General features: G+C 36.8%; 2 protein-coding genes across 3 annotated transcripts in view; one reads left to right on the forward strand and one right to left on the reverse strand.

The window, feature by feature from the left end:
• Window positions 1-21946, reverse strand: part of SPATA17 (spermatogenesis associated 17) — a 262801-nt gene extending 240855 nt beyond the window's left edge. Inside the window, exons 1-3 of the mRNA XM_011987401.1 lie at window positions 21820-21946; window positions 4524-4613; window positions 2305-2386 (exon numbers count right to left, since the gene is read on the reverse strand). Of these exons, the coding sequence (XP_011842791.1) occupies window positions 2305-2386; window positions 4524-4613; window positions 21820-21887 (240 nt within the window). The 5' untranslated portion in view covers window positions 21888-21946. The remainder of the gene's footprint in view (window positions 1-2304; window positions 2387-4523; window positions 4614-21819) is intronic.
• Window positions 21947-21954: 8 nt separating this feature from the next.
• The window catches only part of GPATCH2 (G patch domain containing 2), a 202260-nt gene continuing 196594 nt past the window's right edge, over window positions 21955-27620 (forward strand). For both annotated transcript variants that reach the window (XM_011987376.1, XM_011987379.1), the window contains exon 1: window positions 21955-22349. In XM_011987376.1, the coding sequence (XP_011842766.1) occupies window positions 22294-22349 (56 nt within the window). In that variant the 5' untranslated portion in view covers window positions 21955-22293. The remainder of the gene's footprint in view (window positions 22350-27620) is intronic.

The following is a 27620-nucleotide window of genomic DNA, read 5'->3' on the forward strand; positions in this document are numbered from 1 at the left end:
GACCACCTTTAATATTCTAAAATATCAAGTTGTAGATTCTAGAGTTATCATTTGAATAGCACTTTAGATGGATTGATAGTGAATCCAATATCTACACTTAACCCCTGAAAGTCTCTTTTCCCTCTTCAGTTTTCTTTCCTATTTATTATAAATACAGCTTTAAAGACATCTGTCTTTGTGTTTCTTTGCTGTCCTCCTAATTTCTATTGTCAATAACTCTAAGAAAGACAAGCTTCAAAACACAGGAGGTTTCCTGAGTCACTGTATAAAAAGCGTATGCCTACGTATCTATCTATCTATCCACACACTACACTCACTCACATATAATAAAATCATCACGTGATTATGCATAAGTGAGAGAAATGTAAAATTTGGAGCTAATCTGATTTGAAAATCTCTCACTTATATTACTCCAAGCAAACTGCCTCGATAGTTTTTGAATAATACTAACAACAGCGTCACAAATGAAAAACTACCATTTTTGAGCACCGCCTACGTGCCAATCACAGTTCCGGGTGTTTTACGTACAGTGTTTCACTTAATTTTAACAAAAATCCGCCACACATTCTTATCTTCATTTTAAAGACAGGGGACATAAGCAAGGTCCACACAGGTTAAATAACTTGCCCACAGTCATCAAACCTCCGTCATCAGGTCTAAAGCCTGTGCTCTTTCTACAGTTCGGTGAGAGTCAAAAGGTAGGTACAAGACTCAGAGATATTGCATAATTAATGCTTACCACAGTATCTGGCACCTAGCATATACTCTGTAACTATAAGTTACATCTTCTTCCCAATTTTTCCGTTCCAAAATGTTAAGCAGAAACAGAAATAGACGCATTTGATTTCAGAACAATTCAAAGAGTTACTTTTTAAAATGATGTTTTTAACCAAAATCAAGACAGGAGAAGGGAAAAAAAAGTTTGGCTGGGCATGATGGCTCACACCTGTAATCCCAGCACTTTGGGAGGCCGAGGTAGGCAGATTGAGGTCAGGAGCTCGAGACCAGCCTAGTCAATATGGAGAAACCCATCTCTACTAAAAATACGAAAAGATTAGCCAGGTATGGTGGCTGGGGTCTGTAATCCCAGCTACTTGGGAGACTGAGGCAGGAGAATCGCTTAACCCAGGAGGCAGAGGTTGCGGTGAGATGAAATCATGCCATTGCACTCCAGCCTGGGAAACAGAGTGAGACTCTGTCTCAAAAAAAAAAAAAAAAAAAAAAAAAAAATTACTATACTCAGACTGCTGACCAATCAGTGTCAATTTTTGGCTTCTACCAGTAAAGGGAGCACAGCATAGCAGAAACAGAATTGTTGTTCATTCTTCTATTCATCGATATAAGTGCTAATTATCTAATATATGCCGGGCACCATGCTCTGAGAGTGCAACGCTAATGAGACATAGTCTCTGTCCTTACGGAGATTAGGCAGAGGATCTTGGCAATTACCAGACAACTGTGCCCAATGTAAAAACTTCTATAGCAACTGTAAGGTTGCTACGTATACTAAATGTACCATTATGCGTTCATGGACAAGTGGATGAGACTCAGTTTCCTAACCTGTTCCTTGTTAAAAGTAACAACAGTTACTTTTAATAAGTATCCTAACATACGAATTAAGTAATTACACAAAATGCCTGGTATACAGCAGTTGTTTAATAAACAATAGCTAGTATAAAAGTACCATATAATCTTTGTTGCTTTCCAATAATAATTAATCACAAATAAATTTGTGATATATCCACAAATACGTTTAACTTTCCATAAAAAACCATTCTGGAATGATACATCATTTATTAAATTAGTTAAATCTTATTTATACCCATGAAACAAAATTTATCAGAAAGTCCTGAAGAGAAGACAAAAGAAGGCTTATTGTTTGCTTTGACCAATTTAGCGTCCTTATGAGGATATTTATTGACTGTGTTCTGGGCAAGGCATTAGCCTAAAATGTTGGTGATCCAAAAAGGAAGTGGGCTGTAGTGCCCACTCTCAAAAAGCTCACCATCTACAAAGTACAGACAATCATCAATAAATAAGCATAAATGCATATACTGTGAAAAGTACTTCAAGCAAAAATAATATCAGTGTAGTTTGGGTACCAAAAAAATGGGTCAATTATCCATGGAAATATCAGAAAATGCTTTCAAGAAGAGGTCTCATACTAGAAAGTAAGCCCAATTTTGTCCTTACATAAATACTCATCATCAGTAATTTCCAAACTATATGGAAATATGACTAAGGTGAATAAATTACAGTATATTGTACAATTCAAATGCTAACATATGTACATTTTATATTTACCTGCACAGTTAGTTGATATTGCTTTCTGCCTAAGAAACTTCTCCACCATTTTTGAATAATTGTTACAATCCTGTTTAAATGCCTAGGATAAAAAATATGCTTATTAGTATCCTTTCATTGAAACAAGGAGGTCAGTTAAATCTTTGTTAGAATACTCTCCTACAATTCAAGAATGCAAATTCAAAAGCAAGTTTATGTGCACTTTTAAAGAGTAGAAAGTTATTGTGGGATAGACTTAATCGTTTCTAGAAGTAGAAGAAAACAGCATTGGTAACTAACCGTTATTTCTTTGGGGCTTATTATTACACAATACTTAATTCCAATTCTACTTCAATACTTACTTTTTAAAATATTTCTGAATGTTAAGACTATAAAACAGGTCACAGTGACATGTTGCGAAATAAGCCAGGCACTATTGATGTAAATCATTATTAGCAATTAGAAATAATTCATGAGGGTCAGGCACAGTGGCTCATGCCTGTAATCCCAGCACTTTGGGAGGCCAAGGCAGGTGGATCACCTGAGCTTAGGAGTTTGAGACCAGCCTGACCAACGTGGTGAAACCGCCCCCATCTCTACCAAAAATACAAAAAGTAGCCAGGTGTGGTGGTGCACGCCTGTAGTCCCAGCTACTCTGGAGGCTGAGGCAGGAGAAACGCTTGAACCAGGGAGGCAGAGGTTACAGTGAGCTGAGATCGTACCACTGCACTCCAGCCTGGGCAACGGAGCAAGATTGTCTCAAAAAAAAGAGAAAGAAAGAGAGAAAGAGAGAGAGAGAGAGAGAGAGAGAGAGAGAGAGAGAAATGCATGAGGTTAAGAAATAGTTCTCCTCTTCATTCTTTTCCTGTAATCCTCAGTCTATCCAAGCCAACATCATGTTAGTCTGCTGAATTCAAAAATTCTCGATTTGCCACCATGATCCTTAGTTTATATAGTGGCCAAAAAAGAAACCTTGTCTTCCGGGCGCAGTGGCTCATGCCTGTTATCGCCACACTTTGGGAAGCTAAGGCGGGCGGATCACCTGAAGTCGGGAGTTGGAGACCAGCCTGACCAACATGGAGAAACCCTGTCTCTACTAAAAATACAAAATTAGCTGGGCATGGTGGTACATGCCTGTAATCCCAGCTACTTGGGAGGCTGAGGCAGGAGAATCACTTGAATCTGGGAGGCGGAGGTTGCGGTGAACCGAAATCATGCCATTGCACTCCAGCCTGGGCAACAACTCCATCACAAAAAAAAAAAAAAAGAGAGAGAGAAGCCTTGTCTTCACAGTTTAAATTTGCATGTCTAGCTCTTACTAGACAGGATAAGGAAGTTTTATATAGGATATTTCCCAGCCTGATGAGTTATTATTGGAGTAGGTATATTTTCCTCTATCTTATCCAGGAAAATATTTTTAAGAATTGATGGGACACTGAGGGAAAGTTTGGGCACTGAAAAAAAAAGTTAAGATAGAGTTAAGAGTTAAGATAGGGACAAATTTCCATCTCTTTGTAGAGTCAGAATGACATCATCCATGCATCACTTTCTTTTATCTATCAACATGGTGGAAAGGATTGAAACTGTTTTCTCTTTTTCCTCTTTCTTACCAGTCAATGAATTTATTTGCTATAAATACAAACCCAGTCATTTGTAGATCCTTAGGAATTTGGGAAAAGGAATCTGGGCAAGTGTGTTTGTAATATTGAGAATTTTGTTTATTTATTTATTTTGAGGTAGAGTTGCCCTCTGTTGCCCAGGCTGGAATGCAGTGGCACCTTCTCAGCTCACTGCAACCTTCCCCTTCTGGGTTCAAGGGATTCTCCTGCCTCAACCTCCTACGTACCTGGGATTACAGACATGCACCACCACGCCCAGCTAATTTTGGTATTTTTAGTAGAGATAGGGTTTCGCCATGTTGGCCAGGCTGGTCTCGAACTCCTGACCTCAAGTGATCCATCCGCCTCAGCCTCCCAAAGTGCTGGGATTACAGGAGTGTGCCACTGTGCCCGGCCAATATTGAGAATTTTAAAAAGAGATACAGTCAATATAATTTAGTTTGGATAAGAAAAGATCAGAAATATTGTGTATTTCTTTTAAAAGAATACCATACAATTTATTAACTACATTATGAGTAAAATAAAAAATTATTTGAAATGAGCACTGCATGAATAAATTACATTTTCTAAGAAATATATTTTTATGATATATCTGAGGTTTCCATGACAAAACCAATATACCTGATATATGCCCGAACTTGACATCCTCGAAACCAGCTCTGGATTTTAACTGCTGCATCATTCTCCTTTATTCTAAATGGATCTACAACACTAAAACAAAATGTTTAAAAAGCATTTCATTAGTAACCAATATAATTCTAAAGCAAGTGAACCTGTTAAACTTGATTTTTAATTTCTTCCAAAATGATAATTATAAATTCAAATGTCATTTTAAATAACATTAAAATATAAATAAACAAGGCATTTCAAAAATCATGAGCTATGTTTTGAAAATTAACCTTTCTCTGAGAAGCCTCGTGCTTTCAACAGCTTTGCTTTTTTTATTTTGATAATCACCAATTTTACAACTAATTAATTTGCCAGTAATTTTTATTAGGGAGTAAGAAAAAAATGTGTATTTTGACATTATTTTAAAAACATAATCATTTGAATTTACTGTTTAAATGCTACTATACATGTATCATGCAAGACTAAAATGCTCACATATTTCACTCATTCATCAGTTAAATGGGTTGCCTCTAAGTTAAATGAATCCATCACAGAATGCATGTCCCATTAATAGCTGGAATTCTCAGAAAGTCAGGCAGAGGGAGGGACAAAGGGCTTATATAGAGATAAGAAATTCAAGTCAGTGATCCAGATGTGAGACATGTACAACATAGGGAGAATTCACATAAATCAGTAAGATTACGTAAGGTGTAGATTAAGTGTAAAATAAACTGTAAAAACCACACAAGAGAATATATAAATAGTTGCATTACCTGATAATGAACAAAAGGCACCGTGATAAGATTACTATATGACGCAACAAAATCTGCTGGAAATAATTAAGAGTGTAAGACCACTCTAGACAATTAGGAATAGAAGAAAGGAAAGATTCCTTATTGTTGTATATTTGTACTGCATGTAACAAATTACAGAAGAAGTTTGAGTAAGGCACACCCGGTGACTCATGCCTGTAATCCCAGCACTCTGAGAGGCCAAGGTGGGTGGATTATCTGAGGTCAGGAATTCGAGACTAGCCTGGCCAACGTGGTGAAACTCCGTTTCTACTAAAAATACAAACATTAGTCAAGAGTGGTAGCGGGTGCCTGTAATCCAGCTCCTCGGGAGGTTGAGGCAGAAGAATCGCTTGAACCCAGGAGGCGGAGGTTGCAGTGAGCTGAGATAGCGCCATTGCACTCCAGCCTGGGCGACAGAGGGAGACTCCGTCTCAAAATACAAAATATTTTTTAAAAAAGAGGCTTGACTAAAGTGTATTCTGGCATCATATTATTGTCCTCCACGTGGAAAGCAGAACAGCTTAAAGTCCTTTCCTCCAGAGGACTTTCCCTGACTTCCCAGACTACAATTAGGCCTTTCCATGTTACACTCTCACAGCTCTTCATAATATGTACCACAATCATATTTAAAAATTATTTAACAATGGTCTCTTTCACTAAACTTGAAATCATCGCAGGCAGTAATCTTGTCTATTTTGTCTTATACTGTACTCCCCATGGCCTCAGGAGAGAGAAATTGGTGTATACTTCTAACACTCAACCTTTGTCTTACCAAAAATGCTACCTGAGGGAGAAACATGCCTGTTGGCATTTTCTATCCCAGTGAGAAATGCCACTCACAGGCTTCCCTCACTAGATCTACTCCCAACATTGAAACTTCTCCCTACTTTAGGATGACAGAGCTGCTGAGAGCCCATGAGTGCCCCTATCCTCTTAGTAACTTAAACCCTGGGGTGATGATGGGAAAAAGGCAGACATGAAAGGAGCTGTTGAGAGAAATAGAAGGAAACAAATATGTTTTACTAAATAAAACCTTATGTGTCAGGCACTGTTCCTAACATTTTACATACCAGTGAATTAACTCATACGTAATCCTTTCAATACCTCTATGAAGAAGAGAATTATTATCCCTATTTGACTGAAGAAGATACCACTGTGGAGAAAGCATAGTAATATGCCCGAGGTCACATCTTTAGTAAGTGTCACAGCTGGCATTTAATCCTTGGTAGTCCTTCTCTAGAGGCTGGGTTTTTGTTTGTTTTTCTTTTTCTTTTTCTTTTTTTTTTTTTTTTTTTTTGAGATGGAGTCTTACTCTGCTGCCCAGGCTGGAGTGCAGTGGTGTTATCTCGGCTCACTGCAACCTCCACCTCCCAGGTTCAAGTGATTCTTCTGCCTCAGCCTCCGAGTAGCTGGAACTACAGGCATACGCCACCATGCCCGGTTAATTTTTGTTTTTTCAGTAGAGACGGGGTTTCCCCAGGCTGGTCTCGAACTCCTGACCTTGTGATCCACCTGCCTTGGCCTCCCAAAGTGCTAGGATTACAGGAGTGACCCACCGCGCCCGGCTCAGAGGCTGGGTTTTTAACCATCACTGCTTCTAAAGTGGAAGAGAGTAAGAAATGAAAAGAGGAGAAGAAAGGGAAAGTAAAATGGAAGAAAAGGAAAATGCAAAAAAAATCATGTGATCAATTTCTAAATGCAGTATTGAGACTTTGTGGGAAAAGTTAGCACCAATCTCCCTAAAACAATAAAATAAACTGAGAGACTAAGAATATGAAATACTAACATCTAGAGCAACACCCCAAAATTTCAAATTGTACCAAGTGTTAGTGATAAGAACTCATATATATTGCTGCTAAGAAACAGTTTGATCTTTGAACATATACAGAATAATTTTATTTACATAAGTAAAAACCACACAAAACTTAGGGATGTTCATTAAGGATGTATACACATGTAGCAAAATTATAAGGAGAATGATAAAACACAAATTTCAAGACAGAAATGAAGGATGGGGGAAATGAGGAGATTAATAGTTGAAGCCAAGGCAAAAGGCCTTGGTTTTCAGAGTTTTATGCATAATATTAAGGAATTCTAGACTCGATTATCAAAATTTTGACCATGGAAACACATATCCCCAAAGTCTAATAATCTCTGTAAAGATTTACAGTAAAAGATACTAAATAACAATTAAAGAAAAAAAGAAAAAAACAAGGTCCAATCATAAGATACAAGTATAGCGTGCAGTATCATAGAAGTTAATGGGAAGGCATCAAGATGGGAGATCATGATTAAGCAATGTTAAATACTGTGCAGAAGTCCTGAAAAACAAGGTCGTTATTCAACTGGTTGCAGGGTTTAAAGAAATTTTTCATTTTTCTTTTAAAATCTTATCCTGACTAATAACAAGATGGGATAGTGGAACGAAGACACTGTCATTAATGGTCAACATGGAAAAGATACAACAACACAATGTCCAGTAGAGCAGGCAACTCAAAGAAGATAGAGTGTGGAAGAAATAAGAATAATTTCATTCAATAAGGCTAATGTGCAATAAAATTCGTGATAATAGAATACAGCTGTTTCTTATGGTTACTTAAACCTTTTACCATTAATATTTAAACACAACTATACTAGATTTGTTTTTCATCTTCTTAATATAGTCCATTTAAATGACTGAAAACATTTGTTTCTCCTTTCCCACCAACAATCAAAAAATATGAATAAGGCACATAGATACATCTAATACTTCTTTTGAAGTTACTGTATTAGTTATTAATGTATTAGTGTGAACTCACTCTTTATAACTGTCTTTAGAAATGCAGAAGAGAAGCAATCAAATTAACTGTTTTGGGTTTACGTTTTTTCATCTCTCCTGGTGGCACCAGTCAAGTGGAAAATTAAATAATTTATTTTTGGGATATTAATAATGTGTGTATATACAAGCACATATTATATTAACAAGAACTATACATTGCAATTAAAAGGAAGGAGGCACTAAAAATTAACTAGTAGTTAACTTACTACTAAACTTTAATGTATGTACTAAAATTTGACTTCTATACATGTTTCTCTGTTGCCCTTTTTTAACTGCTTAAAAACAAAATGTACAGATGCTGGGTTACCACTGGGATGCTGAATACTCACATAATATGTCATGAACTACTAGACATTTTATGTTTAAAATGAAAAATGTGGGTAACACTTTATTTTAATGGTATATTAATTAGTTCCAAATTACAATGAAAATCCTATAGCAGTGAATAAAATATGACACCTACATGAATTTGAAATAAATTTATTATGATCAGTATTATCACAATGAATACTAAATGAATTAATAATGATGAAAGACCAAAAGTATTACCAGTAATGTAATAAAACATCAAGAAATAACTGGAAGTTTCCAGTCACTTCATCATCAACTAGAAATAAGTACTATAACCCTGGATAACACTATATTCATGTATATCATTAGTGGCCAGAAATTAACTGACAATAAGTGGAAAAGGAAAAAAACAATGTGTAGTTAAATATCTTTCCAGTAATATGCAAAAAATATGCATTTTACACATCAACAGATTGTGCTAAGTCTGACCCATGTATATTACCTATGAATAAATACTAGATTAAAAACTCAATATTCATACTTTTTCATTATCATATAACTTGTAACTATTTTAGACAGTAGGAATAAAATTCCATTATTAGCTGCCCTGTGCTGTCAGATATGTTGATGTGTAAAATGATTATTGGTTTGCATATAATTTCACTACTAGGTCTTAAGGATTTCATGCTCATTAAAGGCAGAAACTACAGTACACTTAATCTATATTTTGTGTTCTGGTTATCACCCATGTGCCTAGTAACAGATGCCTGATGATGAGAAATAGGACTATATTATAGAACTAGAATCTATGTTTCATATTTCATTAACATTCCTCAACATTATTATTATTTCACAGCTCAAGGAATAATGGGTTGCAAATGCATTAGTATTAGATCATATACCCGGAGTTACCATAGTTGGTTGAATGTTAAATACTGTGCAGAAGTCATTGAAAACAAGGTTATTATAATTTAGAACTAGAACCCATAATATTAGTGCATTCAAAAATATTTTGTTTTCTAGCCAGGTGTGGTGGCTCACACCTGTAATCCCAGTACTTTGGGGGCCGAGGTGGGCAGATCACCTGAGGTCAGGAGTTCAAGACCAGCCTGGCCAACATGGTGAAACCCCGTCTCTACAAAAATACAAAAATTAGCCAGACATGATGGTGGTTGCCTATAATCCCAGCTACTTGGGAGGCTGAGGTAGGAGAATTACTTGAACCTGGGAAGCAGAGTTTGCAGTGAGCCAAGGTCATGCCATTGCACTCCAGCCTGGGCAACAGAATGACACTCCATCTCAAATAGAAAACAAAAACAAAAAAACCCAAAAAAAACAACTATATATATATATATATATATAGTTTCTTTTTCTTCCTCTTCCTCCTCACTTCTCTTTACCTCATTTCCTGAACAATTAAGCCTCAAAGGCCTTGGAAATGGGCAGGAAAAGTAGGGTACTGTGCTACAAAGGGTGTGGGAAGAGGAAGGCACAGTGGCTCAGCTTGAGGTGTCAGCCTGTGTGGGGTAAGGTGAGCATCCACAAGTGGGGGCTGCCTGGGGTAAGATGTCAGAGTCTGAGTTTAGCAAGGACAGTGTGTTCCATGGAGAGGAGGCCTGGCTTTGGGGTGTAGAGGGAAGATGAAAAAAGAATCTGCACATGAAGGTAGCCAGCATAGAGAATCAGAGCCCAAGAGTGATGAGGAAAACATTCAAGTTGGTGGGGAGGCGATGGTTCAGCATGCGGAGGTAGAGCCCGCACTGGGTCTAAGAGAAGAGGCAGTTGTGGTGACAACAGTTTGGTTACATACAGAGGAACTGATCAGATAAGTAAATATTCTAAAGATAATGGGAGCCACGTTTCTCTGTGTCAGAAAAGGTAAGAGAAAAAAACTAGAATAAACGTGTTGTGCTGAATCTGAAATAGAGTAGTCAATGTGAACTCATGAATTTTAACATACGTGTTCATCAATAGATAGAGAAATAAGTATAGATGTAAAATGTGTATAGATGTGTACAAACATATACTCCTTTGTTTTTTCCACTGAGAGGGCCAGAGAGCAGCAACATAACAGCAAAGTGCATCCACTGAAAGAAACAAAGGCTCTTTGGAGAAATGGATGGTTTTAGGGGTTGGCAGGAAAAGTACAAGATAAGCCTCTGTTATCCATCTGTGTTCACACTGCTACAGAGATACTACCCGAGACTGGGTAAGTAAATAAATAAACCTCCTTATCAATAAAGGAGGTTTAATTGACTCACAGTTCTGCATGGCTGGGAGCCCTCAGGAAACTTACAATCATGGTGGAAGAGGAAGCACGCATGTCTTACGTGGCAGCAGGTGAGAGACAGCATGCAAAGCAGAAACTGTCAGATATTTATTAAACCATCAGATCTGGTGAGGACTCACTCACTTTCACAAGAACAGCATGGGGGAAACCACCCCCATGATCCAATCTCTTCCCACTAGATCATCCCCTCCTCATGTAAGGATTAGGGGGATTTCAACTCGAGATAAGATCTGGTGGGGACACAGAGCCAAACCATATCAGCCTGCAACTTTTTGTGTGTCAAGAAAAAGCAAGGAATCAAGAAAGCATTAGAACAATGAGGACACAGAAGGAAGACTGAAGTGGCTCTCACTAGCCAAATCCGGGACAATATTAGCATGACTATAAATAAGAGTGACAGATTTTAACCCACTGAATAAAATAGGAAACTATACATCTATACTTATATAAATAAATAAACAAATAAATTTTAAGTTTGATGAGGAATAGGATACATACATAGTTTCAAACGATTTGCTTTTTAAAAATAATTATTAATTACAAAGGAAAAAAGAATATTCCAATAGAGAAGCCTAGCAGACAACAGCTTTATCGAGTGATCTAAATGAATATTATCAGTCATGGGACAAATCAAAATCATGTAGTATCTGGTAGGATGCATTGAGAAGATCACAGTATCACTTCTGTGATAGTCCTGCCAGGGGTGCATAACCTGAATCTAATCAAGGGGAAAAATCAGACAGACCTAATTGAGGGAAATTCTAAAAAATAACGGATTTGTAATCTTCAGAAGTGTCAAGGTCACAAATATCAAAGAAAAACTGAGAAAATGTACCATATTAAAGATAACTAAAGAGACAAGACAAACAGGATCCTTTTGCTACAAAGATCATTATTGGAGCAATTTGGCAAAGCTTGAATGGAGTCTGAAGATTAGATGGTAGAAATGCGCCAATGTTAACTTCTTGATTTTGATGGTTGAATTGTGGTTATATAGAGAATGTCCTTGTGTGTAAAGAATTTGGGGCACAATGGGACATCAGGTTGCAACTTACTCTCATATGATTCAGGAAAAAATACCCTTGTATTATACTTGTTATTTTTCTGTAAATTTGAGATTGTTTCAATAATTTAAATGTATATGTGTATGTGTATGCATCTAATAATTTTTACATTTCAGATACTGTGTTTTTAATCTCTAAACATTTAATTTGCTTCTTTTTAATGTTCCATTTAACTCCTAATTATCTTCATATTTTACTTTTAAGTCCTTAAGCATATTTTAAATAGCTATTTAAAAATCCTTGTCTGATAATTATGTCATCTTTGTTTATTTGGGTCTGTGTCTATTGATTGATGTTTTTTTCCTCCTGATTGTGGGTCACAGTTTGCTACATTTTTATCCTACTACTAATTTACGAATAGATGCTGGACACCATGAATGTTAAACTACTGAGAGTTTGAATTTTGTTCAGAGATTGCCTCCAAGAAGAAAGCTACAGCAATTGTCTTCTAATCCCATTTGCTTATCTCTCTCCTTGCGATCAAATCCTGCATTGCCTACTGTATCAATACCTAAAAATGTTCATATATTTTGTTGAGTATTCTAGTCCTTCATGGTCGGAGGACAAGTTTTGTACCAGTTAAATCTTCCACGGCCACTTGTTTTCTATGTTTAATTTTGTTTTCAAAACAAAATTTTTGTCCTAAGACAAACTTTCTCCTATTGATCTACTGTTTATTTCACAAGTAAGTACCTGATTAACCAATGCTCAATACAAAATGTTAAACAATATAGAAAAACATACAAAAAAAAAATTCTATTTCAACCTCCCTTTCAATTTTTAAAATTTAACCACTACTAACACCTTATTACGTGTGATTCCAGATCTGTCTAATTCCAGTTTTGTATCTCTATGTATTTTTACATTTGTTTTACGTAAAAAATACTAAATGTATTATATATTTTCTATAATCTGGGCTTTTATTAAACCTTATTTTGTCTCAGAGATTTTGATCATGTCATTATGTATAAAATGTTTCACTCTTTTAAACTGCTATTTATTTTCCCTCATATGCTTGTCTTTATTTAGTCAGAGTAGTTGCAAACAGATACAAGTTATTTACAGTTTTTATTTTTATTTTTTGCCTATTAGGAATAATGCTTTAATGAATGCCCTTGTACATAATCCTGTATATAAAATACTCTTGTACACAGCTTTTGTATACATGAGAGCATTTTTATGAGGCCAATAGAAAAAGTGACAGTTCTGACTCAAATGACATGTATTTTGATACTATTAAAAATGATATTGCTGAAGTCTGAAATTATAATTGTTCATTGCTGTTATGTAAAGACTACTGCATATTGCCCTTGCATCCTGTGAACTTGTTAAGTTCATGTGTTACTTCTAAATCTTCTTTTTGTATGTGGTATAGAGTTTTTTACACATATAATTATGCTGTCAGTAAATAAAGACAATTTTACTTCTTTCTTTGCAATTTTTATGCCTTTTACTTATCATTCAACATTTAAAACTAGTAAGAAAAAGATTGACTATTTAATAGCTGGTGTTGAGACAACCGTATTCTATAGAAAAAGTTAGGCCGCTGTCTCACATAATACATGCACATAAACACAACTGCACATAGACTGAAGGAAAAATATAACAAAACTTTTAAAATATTATAAATAAATATAATCTTAGGCTGGGAAAGACTATTCCAAGAACAACTAAGATCACTAAAGTCAGATGAATAAATTTACTAATTTGACTGTAAAAGCATAAAAGAAAACTGATAGAATGGTTGATGGCCACGGCAAAAACCTGAAACATTTTGATATTGGTTTTGAGACTGGGTGATGCGCGAGAAGGTGAGGAAGACGCACAGGTCATTGAAAGACCATACGTGTGGGCTGGAAGAGTGGTGAAAAAGTTGATATTAGAAACTGGAAAAAGAACCTCTATTATGTGAGAGTGGGACAATTATTATAGTAAGACTGTTGCCTATGATCACTTGGAAGACTGAAAATGTACAATGAACTTTTGAACTTGCCTAAGGAGATATCTAGAAAGGACATTAAAGTACCAATCGGATTCTTCTAGCTTAATTTGTTTTACTTCTTCTAGATTAATTTATCTTAATTAAATATAACGCAAATCACAGTAACATAATGCTTATTTAATTTTTAATTAAATGAAAATTATTGTAGAATTGCTCATTGTTGTTTCTATTATTTCTTTTGCTCTTCTTTCTCTATCTTGATATCTTTGTTCCAATTTAATTTTCACTTGATTATGGCGAGTACTTTCTTGAGTACATTTCATCAGGTAGGGTACATAGATGACGTAACTGTGAGTCTTTACATGTCTGAAAATGTCTTTCTTTCATCCCCATCCCCAAATGAATCTTTGATAGAATTCTTATCTGTAATCTTGAATAATTAGTGATTATTGTTTTTCTGTCTTTTGGGTTCCCGTGTTGAGCAGAAAGGGCATTCATTTCCTTGGCAAATAACTATTTTTATTTTCTGTCTATAATAGAATCCTATAAGATTATTTTTCCTGTATTCTTGGAAGTTTACCAGATAAAATCTAAGAAGTAGGTGTTAAAGGAAATACTATAAAGGACTCAGAGAATCCTTTCTATTCTAAGCCATACTTTTTTTTCAGTTTAGGAGTTTTCTCCTAGGGTATTTCTTTATTATTGTTCTATCTCTACCCCAATGCCAGTCAGAATTCTGCAGTGACTGTTATTCACGTAACAAGTCCTCTGGGTATGTCCTCCATATTATTTATCTTATTATTCATGATTTCTATTCACATGTGTTTATAGATATTTCCTGTATTTGCTTTCCTAACACATTTATATTTCAGTAGTGACTATTCTAGTTTTTAATTCATCTATTACATTTGTAAACGGAAAATTATTATTTTAAAAAATTGGTTACAGTAACTTTTTTCCTCTAGTTTTATCTCTGCAAAAGTTCTCATTACATTTTTATTGAAGTTTGTATCTATTTCATCCATTAGCTCTAACTCCACAGTAGCCATCTGTTCTGGTTTCTTAGCTTGATCTCCTTCCTCCAAACTAACATTTCCTTAAATGTCTTGTGAAGCTTATCTGCCTATTTAATAGATATTCATCTGTTGATACCTATACAGGGCTTTCTGCTCAGGTTACTTGGGCAGTGATAAACTGATAGACAGTAAAAGGTACTATCAATTTTCTTTTTCCCTATCAACGAGCCAGCAGTGAACATGTTGGCAAACAAGGATCTGTCTTTCAGGGCATGATAAATAGGCAGATTTAGTGTGCAGTTTTGTTTTGCTTTTGAATTAAATGGAACCATCTCTATTGTATTCCAGCAGCACATCTAATGTTGGCTGTTGGTTTTAGAAACATATTCTTTATTATTAAAACATTTTTATTTCTTTTGTAAACATGTTTTAAAACACTGAAGAACTTTATCTGACTGAAGTTTGGACAGGTACATACCTATGGAAAATTACTGAGTTGTACACTTCACACAGTTTATATACTTTATTTAATGTATATAATATAGCAATAAAAAGTTTTACATTTTTAATGAAAAAAGAAAAATATTTAGGAATAGCTGTAAAATTTTTCAACTACCTTTTTGATATTCACTGAGTCGATCATTATGTATTTTATAGTTTGCCCTTCTGTTGTGATTTCCAATTATAATTATGAATTTATTGGGTATTTACTAATATATCAGATGATCATTTAACCTTCTTAGTTAACATATCAATACGGATTATTATCCCTGTTACAGACGAGAAAACTAAAATCTAAAGAGTTTAAGTAAGGTAAGAATATAAGTATAAAAGTTTACATTTAAACCTAAAGTAACACAGAGTTAGGATTTGAACTGTTGCACTTTGGCAAAAATCTTCCTTGTGTATTTGGAAGAAGCTTTGCTAAGTTTTACTAGTCAGAATTGAGTACATCTGTAAGAAAAATTTCAGTAATTAATTAGAATCAGGGGAAGGGACTCACATCTATTCAACTAAGCTGCTAAGCTGCTACTTATTTAGACTAATAGGACTAAGAGGATCATCCAAATTCAAGGACACTGAACAAAATTATTAGACTAAGAATATTGTTAGACTGTGAGGAACCACAGTCAATTTACTGTGTCAGAGTCAGAAACAAATTTATTACGTTTATAGGAATCATATATCCTGAAATCAGGCCAATTTAAGGAACATTATACCTTAGGTTGATGTTGATACAGGGTAATGAAGTACGTGCAAATCACCAGTCTTGTACCACAGAGTAATGTAGCCCCGTTTTCTTTTTCTCAACCTGATCTTGGAAAGACAGGTTAGGCCTTACGTATTTGATGAACTTACTTCCCTGCAGAGACTTAATAATCTAAAGATCCCCCTCTCCTAGGTATAAATGTGGACTGAAGTGGATCAAATGTCACTAGATCTTTGATCTTCTTTATCTTTGGCAAGAAATATAGATAGTCTAAATCTCATATTCCTTCATTGTAAACCAGGAATAAGAAAAATAACCTCATAAGATTATTGTAAACATCAAATAAAATAATGTTTGGGAAGGAAGTGCTCAGCATGTAGTAGATATTCAATAACATTTATTTCTCTTTCTATTTTTTTTGTCTATCCCCATGCACTCCTCAAACCCCCTTTCAGATAGTAAGAGATGTGGACATTTGATAGTTGGTCTACATAGCATGTCTCTACAGAACTTCTTGCCCTCTTCCTCAGCCACAGCTTTCTCTGTATTCTTCAACATACTTTTTCCTTCAGCTAAGCCAATTAAAAAAGATTTTACATATATCTGGCTGATTTCTGCTTACATGTTGTTAGAAAATGTACGTCTTTTAAAATTTTTTAAGTGTTATTTACTTTTTTCATTGACACAAGGAGATTTGATTTAAATTTTGTTAAGCAAAAACTGGCCCCCAAAAGTTAAAAGATAGAAGTGGAGGAAGAAAGTAGAAATGGGAAAAACAAAAGCAAAATGCTTTATCCAACTTAAAAACAAGTCAAAGGGGCTGGTCCCCGTGGCTCACGCCTGTAATCCCAGCACTTTGGGATGCCGAGGTGGGCAGATGGCTTGAGCCCAGGAGTTCAAGACCAGCCTAGCCAACATGGTGAAAACCCGTCTTCACTAAAAATGCTAAAAAGAAAAAAAAAAATTAGCTGGGTGTGGTGGCAGGTGCCTGTAATCCCCCCTACTCAGGAATCTGAAGCAGGAGAATCTCTTGAACCTGGGAGGCAGAGGTGCAGTGAGCTGAGATCACGCAACTGCACTCCAGCCTGGGCAACAGAGTGAGACTCTGTCTAAAAATGATGATAATAATAATAAGTCAAAGGTTACTTTCTTATTTATTGTTTTTATAGACAGAAGTCACATCATGTCACTCCTCTGCTGAAAACACCCTTTTTTTTTTGAGACATAGTCTCGTTCTGTTGCCAGGCTGGAGTGCAGTGGCACGGTCTCGGCTTACTGCAATCTCCACCTCTAGGGTTCAAGTGATTCTCCTGCCTCAGCCTCCCGATTAGCTGGGATTACAAGCACCTGCCACCACATGCAGCTATTTTTTGTATTTTTAGTAGAGATGGAGTTTCACCATGTTGGCCAGGCTGGTCTCGAATTCCTGACCTCGTAATCTGTCCGCCTTGACCTCCCAAAGTGCTGGGATTACAAGCCTGAGCCACTGCACCTGGCCTCAGTCTATTCTTTTTAAAGCTTGCAACTTGGAGACTTCATCTGCATGATAAAACGATAAAACCTAGGTCTCCCCAATCCCTTATCATAACGCAGACATTCCTCATTTCTTTCTACTGATAATAACTCACTCAATTACATGCCAATCAGAATTTCAGTCTTGCTCTATTGCCCAAGCTGGAGTGCAATGGTGTGACCTTGGCTCACTGCAATCTCTGCCTCCTGGGTTCAAGTGATTCTCCTGCCTCAGCCTCCCGAGTAGCTGGGATTACAGGGGCGCACCACCAGCCCCGGCTAATTTTTGTATTTTTAGTAGAGACAGGGTTTTGCCATGTTGGCTAGGCTGATTTGGAACTCCTGACCTCAAGTGATCCACCCACCTCAGCCTCCCAAAGTGCTGGGATTACAGGCGTGAGCCACCACGCCTGGCCAGAAAATTTTTAAACCTACCTAAGACCTAAAAGGCCCCCGCATTGTGGAACCAATATAAACTTCACATGTATTGATTGATGTATTATGTCTCCATAAAATGCATAAAAGCAAGCTGTACCCGGACTGTCTTAGGTACATGACATCAGGACTTCCTGAGGCTGTGTCATGGGTGCATCCTTAACCTTGGCAAAATAAACTTTCTAAATTGACTGAAGCCTGTCTCAGATACTTTGGGTCCACCCACACTATAGAAACACAGTGGAAGAGGAACATTACCTTATTCCTATTAGAATTTGACAGATTAGATGAAATTTAAAAAAGAATATGGGGAAAATGAACAATATGATCAATAAACATATACTGAACTCTTCTCTCCATACAGTGCAGTATAGTGTGTAGTATAAATGACCAATAAGTCACAAAGAAAATCTCATAGTTCGGAAGAACAGAAATGAAGCTAAGAATTACCAGAGAAAGTTAAAACAACAACAACAACAACAACAAAAAGGCCAATACTCTGTCAAGTGACAACGGAACTGCCACTGCAAAACTGTAACAAGACAGTGAAAGAGAGCTTACCTAACCAACTCCATCTTGCTTCCAACCTCCAAGCTCTCCTCGTTCATTCCTGGACATAGGCTGAACTAGCTGTGCGAGGAACTTAGTTTATAGTTTAAAACAAAGATGATAACAGGCCTTTCCCAAGGTAAACCCCCTTCTTGCCTGGGGACTAGACTGCCGTTGTAGGAATAACAAATTAATTAAAAGATTAGAAATTATGGTTTGGGAGTCACGCAGCTGGAGGTTACAAGATTCTGACCCTCCCTAAATTGCTCCTTGGGATAACATCAGTATTGGAAAATATAAGATCAGTGCTATAGATATTTGGCAGATGCTGCATTTGTTGGATCAGCTGGAACCACCCAGACTGATAAACTGGCTCATTGATAAACTGGCTTTGACCTTGTGGCCCCCACCCCGGAACTGACTCAGTGCAAGAAGACAGGTTCCACCCTCTATGATTTCATCTCCAACCCAACCAATCAGCACTCCTAACTCACTGGCCTCACCCTAACCCACCAAATCATCCTTAAAAACTGATCCCCTAATGCTCAGGGAGACAGATTTGAGTAACAATAAAACTCTTGTCTCCCGTACAACTGGCTCTGTGTGAATTATTCTTTCTCTATTGCAATTCCTGTCTTGATAAATTGGCTCTGTCTAGGCAACGGGCAAGGTGAACCCATTGGGCAGTTACAACAATGGCCTACTATCTTTTGCTCACCTTATATCCGGGACAAAATATTCAGCCTCTTTGATGGACCAGATCAAAACATAAACACACACCAAACATTCCCTGTGGGAGCAACTTTCCAGAGTATTACGTCAGTTGGGCAACCCACGCTCCTCCTACTCTTTGTAGTTCAAAATCTCCTCCTGTATTTGCTGCTCACTTCTTGGAGTTCCAGATCCTTTCTCTTTGTTAGGCAGAGGAGCTTCTCTTTTCCACATTGGACTTCCAGGCCTTGCAGGACTCAGATGCTAATCTAACCACTTAGAAATATATTTTCTCAACAAAGTCATCTTTCAATTTAAGCCTTATTCTGACGCTAGCCATTAGGAAGAAGCATTTTTGTCCCTACCTTGTTACCAAAACAGAAGACAGCGAAAGAAACCAAGGAGACTTTAAATTGTTTCCCACAACTCTGTTCCCTACATGTTAATGGATTTGGGACAGTATTCTCAAGCCATTTGGACCTCTGGATCTTCGTGCTTGTTGCAATTTAATTAAATCAGCTTAATGGGAAGAAATTTTTGTTTAGTGATAGTGAACAGCATAGGTTTTAGAGTTAGATTAGTTGGCTCTGATAATTTATAATTGACCTCAAGCCATCCATCTGCCTTGGCCTCCCAGTGTGCTGGGATTACAGGCCTGACTCTCTATTCCTGGCCAATTATTTGTGTTTGCTTGGCACTTCATCAGGTTTTTCTAGGACACTGTTCTATAGCTCCAAAAATACAGATTATCTAATAAATAGATAATTTATACATTCACTTGTAACATTGTGATAACCAAATGAAAGATCATATGAAGTAGTTCCCAGTGCAATCCCTCATAAATGCAGTCCTCAAAAAATACTGGTTGTTTCCCTTCCTATCCATGTTACTCTATTGTTGTTGTTATTATTTATTTATTTATTTATTTGAGACAGAGTCTTGCTCTGTCGCCCAGGCTGGAGTGCGTGGTGCGATCTCGGCTCACTACAACTTCTGCCTCCTGGGTTCAACGGATTCTCTTGACTCAGCTTCCAGGGTAGCTGGGACTACAGGCATGCGCCACCATGCCTGGCTAATTTCTGTATTTTTAGTAGAGACAGGGTTTTGTCATGTTGGCCAGACTGGTCTCGAACTCCTGCCCTCAAGCGATCCATCCGCCTCAGCCTCCCAAAGTGCTGGGATCATAGGCATGAACCACCAAGCCCAGCTAGTATTGTAATTATTTTTTAAAAGCCTATATTCCATACTAGAGTGTGAACATCATGATGGATGTGGCTTATTTCATTTATATATGTCATAAATACAGCACCTGCCACATACTCTAAATAAATAGATACTTTCTATGTTTAGCTATTGTTAGTACGTTTACTTAAACCAGGGCTAGTGATTTTTTGAACGATTCATTAATGTGAGTCTTCAACAATTATTGTGTTACTATTACTTGTATGGAGCTATCATAGACATCGCAGACAAAAATACTGGTGAGCAAAATAAGAGACACTGTCTCTACTACTAGTTTAAGAGGGGAGATAGATATTATCTCATAAAAGAATGTAAAATTGAATTGTGATCAGTGCTGTAAGAGAGGTACGTGGTGAAATAATGATATGGTAGGTGAGATAAACGTTAGAATAAAAACAGCTCAGCAAGATCCTATCTCATTGATACATTTTCCATTGGTCTGTCATATCACTGTATTCCATAATAGTCTAATTCACTTTTTTGTAGTTTCTCTTAAGTTACAAAAACTCCTGGGACAATGCTTCTTTAAAATGAAACTCTTCCTAGGCAAGAAGTTTGGGTGTAGGGAAATGAAGAAGACTGCTAGTGGTTTTCTTACCCGTTGTCTATTAATTAATATTTGGTACTAGTTACTGTGTCAGAATGGTTTAGACACTTTCATTTTATTTCTTATTTTATTTTATTTTATTTCGAGACAGGGTCTTAATTTGTCAACCAGGCTGGAGTGCAGTGGTACAATGTCAGGTCACTGCAACCTCCGCTTCCCAGGTTCAAGCGATTCTCCTGCCTCAGCTTCCCAACTATCTGGGATGACAGGCATGAGCCACAGTGCCCGGCTAATTTTTATATTTTTAGTAGAGACGGGGTTCCACCATGTTGGTCTGGTTAGTCTCGAACTCCTGGCCTCAGGTGATTCGCCCGCCTCGGCCTCTCAAAGTTTTAGGAGTACAGGCGTGAGCAACCACGCCCGGCCGATACGTTCATTTTAGAAAGGCAAATGAGTCATAGAACAACTGGGTTCAGTGATGTTTGTAAAATAATAGAGGCTCAAATCCCTAGGTAGATGGGAAACAGTCAGAGCTCATTGGGCTAGTGAGCCAGGTGACCCGCCAGTCAGGTATTGAACCTTGAACCCGGAGAACAAAGGTTTCATGAAATTACAGAGTGGTGATGTCGAAGAGAAAAAGCACTTTACAATTTTATCAATGCTGGGAGTTTTTCTAAATCATCTCACATCAAGTATCTATGGCCCCTCTCTATTTAGAATTTCGTTGTATGGTAACAGAAACTCCAGATTCTGTTTACAGCCCATTAAGGGAAGAATTGGGTACTACTTAATGAATCAGGGAAATCGTTAATTGGAAACTCCCGCTGAGGAACAACTGGTATAATGTCACGCCTGCCCTTTACGCGATCTTTCTCTTCCTGACTTACCTGTTCCTAAAGTAGTACTGATTTCCTACAGTCGACGACCTAGCTTGCAGCCGGGCTAACGTGGCCATGGTCTTTCGGCCTTGGGTTTACAACTGGTGTTACTACCGGTCTCCATGGTAACTGGGCTAAACCATAGCTCATTCCCGGGGTCCGACTTTTTGTTCACTGCTCTTTCCTCTCACGCTACTTCCACTTTAAGAGTACTAAAAAGAGAATTAAGAAATCTCTGTATAGCACAAAAAGTTTAATTTATTTGTCTCTGTCTCTATTGCGAGTAGGAAGAGGGGATTATAGGAACGGAAAGCAGTAGACGCGGAGAACTAATGGTTGCTCCGGGCATCCGGTTTCCGCCTCCTGTCGGCTTCCGGAAGTTCATCTCAAAATGCTGAACTGCTCTTGGAAGTCGCCGGTGCTGTAGTAGTTGGAGTCTGGTCACGGGCCTGAGCCTCGAGGCCAGGCTCCTGGGTGTCGTTAATGTTCGGGGCCGCCGGGCGCCAACCGATCGGAGCTCCAGCAGCCGGGAACAGCTGGTGAGGCTGGCGGCCCTGGGGAGGGGGAGGTGGAGGTCAGGGAAGGGTGTGATTGCCCGAGGCCACTCTGCTGGACCTGGAATGGAGGCGGGAGAGAGCTGTGATGGATGATCTGAAGACATCTAGGCCTTACTCTCATTCGTTCCTGGGATGCACGCAGTTTGAGGGAGCTCTTGGGTGTGTGCCAAAGATTTGTTAAAGAATACAGTAAATGTTTGCTGATTGCTTGTTTAACAATATTTTAGAAGTCAAGCTTCCTGTACTCCAGGAGCAATTTATCTCCTCATTGATTGTTGACAGCACTAGGGACAGGAAGAATCTATCTTAATCTGGGCCTTATTCCCCACTCCTCTTTCAATATTTACCAGATTATATCAAATCTTTTGGAAGATACATTCCAGAAATGTAGAATTATGGAAGTTCAATAGTGGAAAACATATCACCCTCTTACCCCCTTTTTTAGAGAGAGGGGATAACCTACCTGTTTCCACCCTCTTGAACATTCTATTCAAGTTCAAGGGAGATGTATATGGGGATTTTCCAAGAACCTATAACTGTCAGGATTAAGTTTGGGGCTTGACTATGTCTATGGTATCATGTCACCAATGCCACGTTAGAATAATACATTGCTTTGACTTTTCAAAGTATTTCCACAAATTAATACACTTTATCCTATGACAGCCCTGTGATAGCAGAATATCACAAGCACAGAATATTCAAGTGCTGTGTCCAAAGTTGCCCTGTACATTTTAATCCTAGAGCTAGAATCCTGGTTTTGGGATTTCTAGTTGAACACTGTAATATCTGTCGTATTTTTCTCCCAAGCCCTTTTCCTCCAAACGTAACACAAGACAACCAGTGATACAAACAAGCAATTTTCCACTGAAAATCCTCTCAGACATAAAGTTTTGACCAACAAGTGAAAGAAATGTGGCTAAACGGTGCATGTTCATTCCTAGATTCTGCAAAAATTAGAACAGAAGGAATTTTAGTAGTCTGTGATCTCAAAGAATTACTTTTACATCATCTATCACTGAAAAGTTAAAAGAATACCTTATCCAAAATATTTTTAGTTGGGTGACATCATCCTATAGTTAATTTTATAGTTAATATAGATTTGATTATACTATTAGTAAATTATTACATTTTCCAGGGAGAAAAGCAGGGAGCGCTTTTTAAATGAACCAGTTTTTAATGGTATAACTAGCATAGAATGAAATGCACAATTCTTACATGCTTAATTTTACTAGTTTTGGCATTGTATATACTTAAGTAAACACCACACAAAACAAGATAATGGATTGGTCCATCACCCCACAGTTCCCTCTCAAGGATACCTGTCTTAATGTTTCACCGTTCATATTTCATCGTTCATTATCTTGGTGAAGTCAGGGAGACAAAATATCCTATGTAGATTGGTCTGCTCTTCCTAGGGTGCTATCGATTTTAGGATAGGTGACTACATCAGAATATGATTGATTCTCTCAGCTTCTTCTACCTTCCAAATTATGGTTAGGTACTGAGAGAAACCTCCTTCAATTCTCTTTTAAAGGCTGTCTTGTCATACAACTCACCATTTCTTATGGCACCATAGTATAACAGAGTGGTAGCACTTAGTATTTTTTAATGAAATTCTAAAGTCATTCCTGTTTTGTCAGAATGAACATGTTCCAGAAAACTGGATCTTTATTTTCTAGTCTATCTGTACGACCATCCAGTCATTCCAGATTTCTTAATGGAATTTTCTTTTTCATTAATTGAACAGATATTTACTGTATAACATATATGTTTGATCTCAGTAGTAAATTCCAGTCCCACTGGGAATACTGCTACTAAGCAGTTAACTAGGTGCCAGGTTTTACAAATATATGTCATCTCATGTAAATCTTTTGAGGTAGGTGTATCATTCTTTGCATTTTAGATAAGGTGACACAGAAGCAAAGATGGTTTAAGTAACTGGCCTAAGTATCATATTTGCAAGATGATTCCGGTATACCCTCCCAAAATTCTTAACCACTTTTATATGTTGCCTATGTGTCTGAATGAGATATAATATCTCAAGGAATATATAACCTAGCAGTTAGATACCCAAATTTGTTACCCAGTCTGGATTTTCTGACTTATTTAGCTCCCATCTTGACTTTTTCAACTTCTCCAATGTGGAGGTTGCTCTTTCAACTTTTAGGCACCAAATGGGTAAATGTAGATAATTTCTTTGTTCAACTATGGTATTCTATTTATTTTTTTAACTTTGTTATGTGGCTTTGCTTAAAAAAACAAAGCCATTAAAATAAACTATATTGACTCTGGACTTTTGTTTCTGCATTTTCATTCCTATTTGGTATTTTGATTGTATTGAAATCTGGAAAACTGCATAGTAAAATGTGTGCATTTTTTTGAATTACTTGTTTTTTGGAGTTTGTTTGTCTTGAACTTTGTTGCATACCAGCAGGTTTGAGTCAGGTTTTTGTTTCAACAATTAAGAATCAAAGCAATAAACAGTATGATTTTGTTCAAGTAATTCATTAAATATAGCTTCTTAGCATCCATATTTATGTCAAGCTGTAAGCCTTTACATTGTCTTTGATAATTTTTCCTTAACTTCACATTTACTTAGCTAAAAACCTGGAGTGTCTGGCTTGTTAATGTAGCAGAAAATTTGGAATACGGATTGTCTAAAAGTTTTAGTCATTGTTTTTCTTTTGTTATTTGGTCAGTCATTTAGTCATTCATTGGTTTGCTCATCTGGCAGATTATTTTTTAAAATCTGTTATGTGTCAAGCAGTATGCTACTTGTAATTAATATTTAGTTGTCTTCATTCTCATTCCTGTTATAGGAATACAGGTTATATGTTCAGTAAATTTTTATTGAACAGTTACCATATATTAATATAAACATTAAATAAGTCTCATTTCCTACCTGTTTGCCTAATACATTTGAATATATGCATATTGACAAGAGCTAGAATGAATTATTTATTAGATTCTAATTTTTTTTTTTGTTTTAAACTATTTCATATAGGCAGCATTTTCAATAGTTTATCTTTTGAAAGTAATTGAAGTGTAAGGAGAAGTTTGAATGACTCATGAAGTCATCTTCAGATTTAAATAATAAATGAGCTTGCCTTATTAAATCACTAATTTGGAAACTAGGGTTAGACTTTTTTTTTTTTCTTAAAGCCATTCATGGTTTGATTTTGAGCAAGCCATGGTAAAGAGGAAAGACAACTTCCTGAAAGTTCCTATGGTGACAAAGGTGACAAAGTAGAAGCTCCCAGGAGCACCTGTGATTGAATACAAGTCAGTGGAGCTTTTGCTTCCTTTCCACTTTTAACTGGGAAGGATTATTTAATCTTTTTAAATTTACATATGTATATTTTTAAGGTGGAAGTAAGTCAGATACATGGCATTAATTTTTTGGGATTTAAAATTTTCTTTTAGTTTCATAGAGTCTTCAAGGAGTCCATGAACTTACTGAAATTGTATGCAGCAAGTTATATATGTCTGCTATCCTTCCTTTTCCCAACATTCAGAATGCTTCATGACCTCAGAAAGATTGAAGGCCTTCAACTGTAATACCCTCAAGATTCCCAGTGTGGTTATACCTTAAAAGCAGAATAAGTTGGGATCTTTTAGTGACCAGTTTCTCTTATTTGTGGGTAGAGGTCGTGAAAACATGAAATAACTTCTCTTGAACATTAAGTACCCACTCATCCTCAGAAAAATCTTTTCAAGGTAGAAATTATGCTGATTTTTATGATGAATAAACAGAATCAAAAGATAGGTAATTTGTCCAAAGTCCTATAGCTAATGAATATAACTGGAATTAGCTTCCAAATTCATAGCCTTGATTTCTAAGCTCATGTTCTCTGTAGTTTTCTCCCAGCCTTATTTTTTTTCCCTAGAGAATGGTGTTTCCTATTTATTGCCTAATATTAACGTAAAGTTGTAATTAATCATTTACATGTTTCAGAGTAAAATAATTCTTCCCTACCCCACCCTACCTTTTTCAAAAAGACAGAAAAAGTTTACTTTTGATTAATAGTTTAAACAGGTAAGTCAAGGAACTTCTAAACTAGCATAAGTGTCAACATTTCGTGTTAGGGTTATTGATAATTTCCTAAGATAATGCCCACCCACTCCCCCACATATATGTAAAAGGAGAAAATTGAAGACATAGTCTCTTAATAGATTTCTAGGTTGAGATAAGGACTTATTTGATGAATAATATTCCCATTGAGGAGGGAAATATGTAAATTCCCATAAGCAGCAGAAATCTGAAGATAATTCTTATGGATCATATGGTATGAAATTAGTCATAAAGTCATTAGTCATTTAGCCTTGATGTGGCATCTTGAAGGCTCACCATTTGCATGTTTAGTCACACATTTTCATAGTCTGCACTATTATGCATTAATTTTAATCTGCTTGGTTCAGCTGTTTGCTGCATACTTTTAGGACCAGCCAACTTTTTATAAAAGCTAACGTGATAATGGAGGCGTATAAGTCCAAGACTGTCTTTGTCTTAAGTTTGTGAGTAGTTTATAACATTCAGCAGCATAGGCCTTGACTATGTAGTGTGTGTTAGTACAGTATTTTTGTACACACTGAATTTTTATTCATACAGAAACTAATACATTAATGATTATTTGTTCCCTTAAATTTTTGTAAGCCAATTAAGCAGATGTACTTAACACCACGTAACTTTTAGCACTGCATTGCTAAAATTACTTAACTTTGTAGAACTGATAATCTATGTTTTAGAGAAGTAAAGATGAGAGTTTTACCCAGTACTAGGTGATAAACAGTATTTACTTTCCTCTTCCTTAACTAGTTACTTGCTATAATCAATTATCCTTTAGTTCTATCCGGAAGGTTTTTTTTTGAAATGGAGTCTCTCTCTCTCTCTGTTGTCCAAGCTGTAGTGCAGTGGCACAGTCTTGGCTCACTGCAACCTCTGCCTCCTGGGTTGGAGCAGTTCTCCTGCCTCAGCCTCCCGAGTAGCTGGGATTATAGGTGTGCACCACCATGCCCAGCTAATTTTTTTATTTTTAGTAGAGATGGAGTTTCGCCATGTTGGCCAGGCTGGTCTTGAACACCTGACCTCAGGTGATCCACCCACCTCAGTTGGCCTCCCAGAGTGCTGGGATTACAGGCGTGATCCACTGCTTCCTGCCAGTTTTTGTTTTTAATATGAACTTGAGTTTATTTATATATTGGGTTTATTATCAATATATTGCTGACTGACATTTAGGAGCTCCTGGGCCATCA

This window comes from Mandrillus leucophaeus, unplaced genomic scaffold (assembly GCF_000951045.1).
Source record: "Mandrillus leucophaeus isolate KB7577 unplaced genomic scaffold, Mleu.le_1.0 Scaffold309, whole genome shotgun sequence".
NCBI lineage: Eukaryota > Metazoa > Chordata > Mammalia > Primates > Cercopithecidae > Mandrillus > Mandrillus leucophaeus.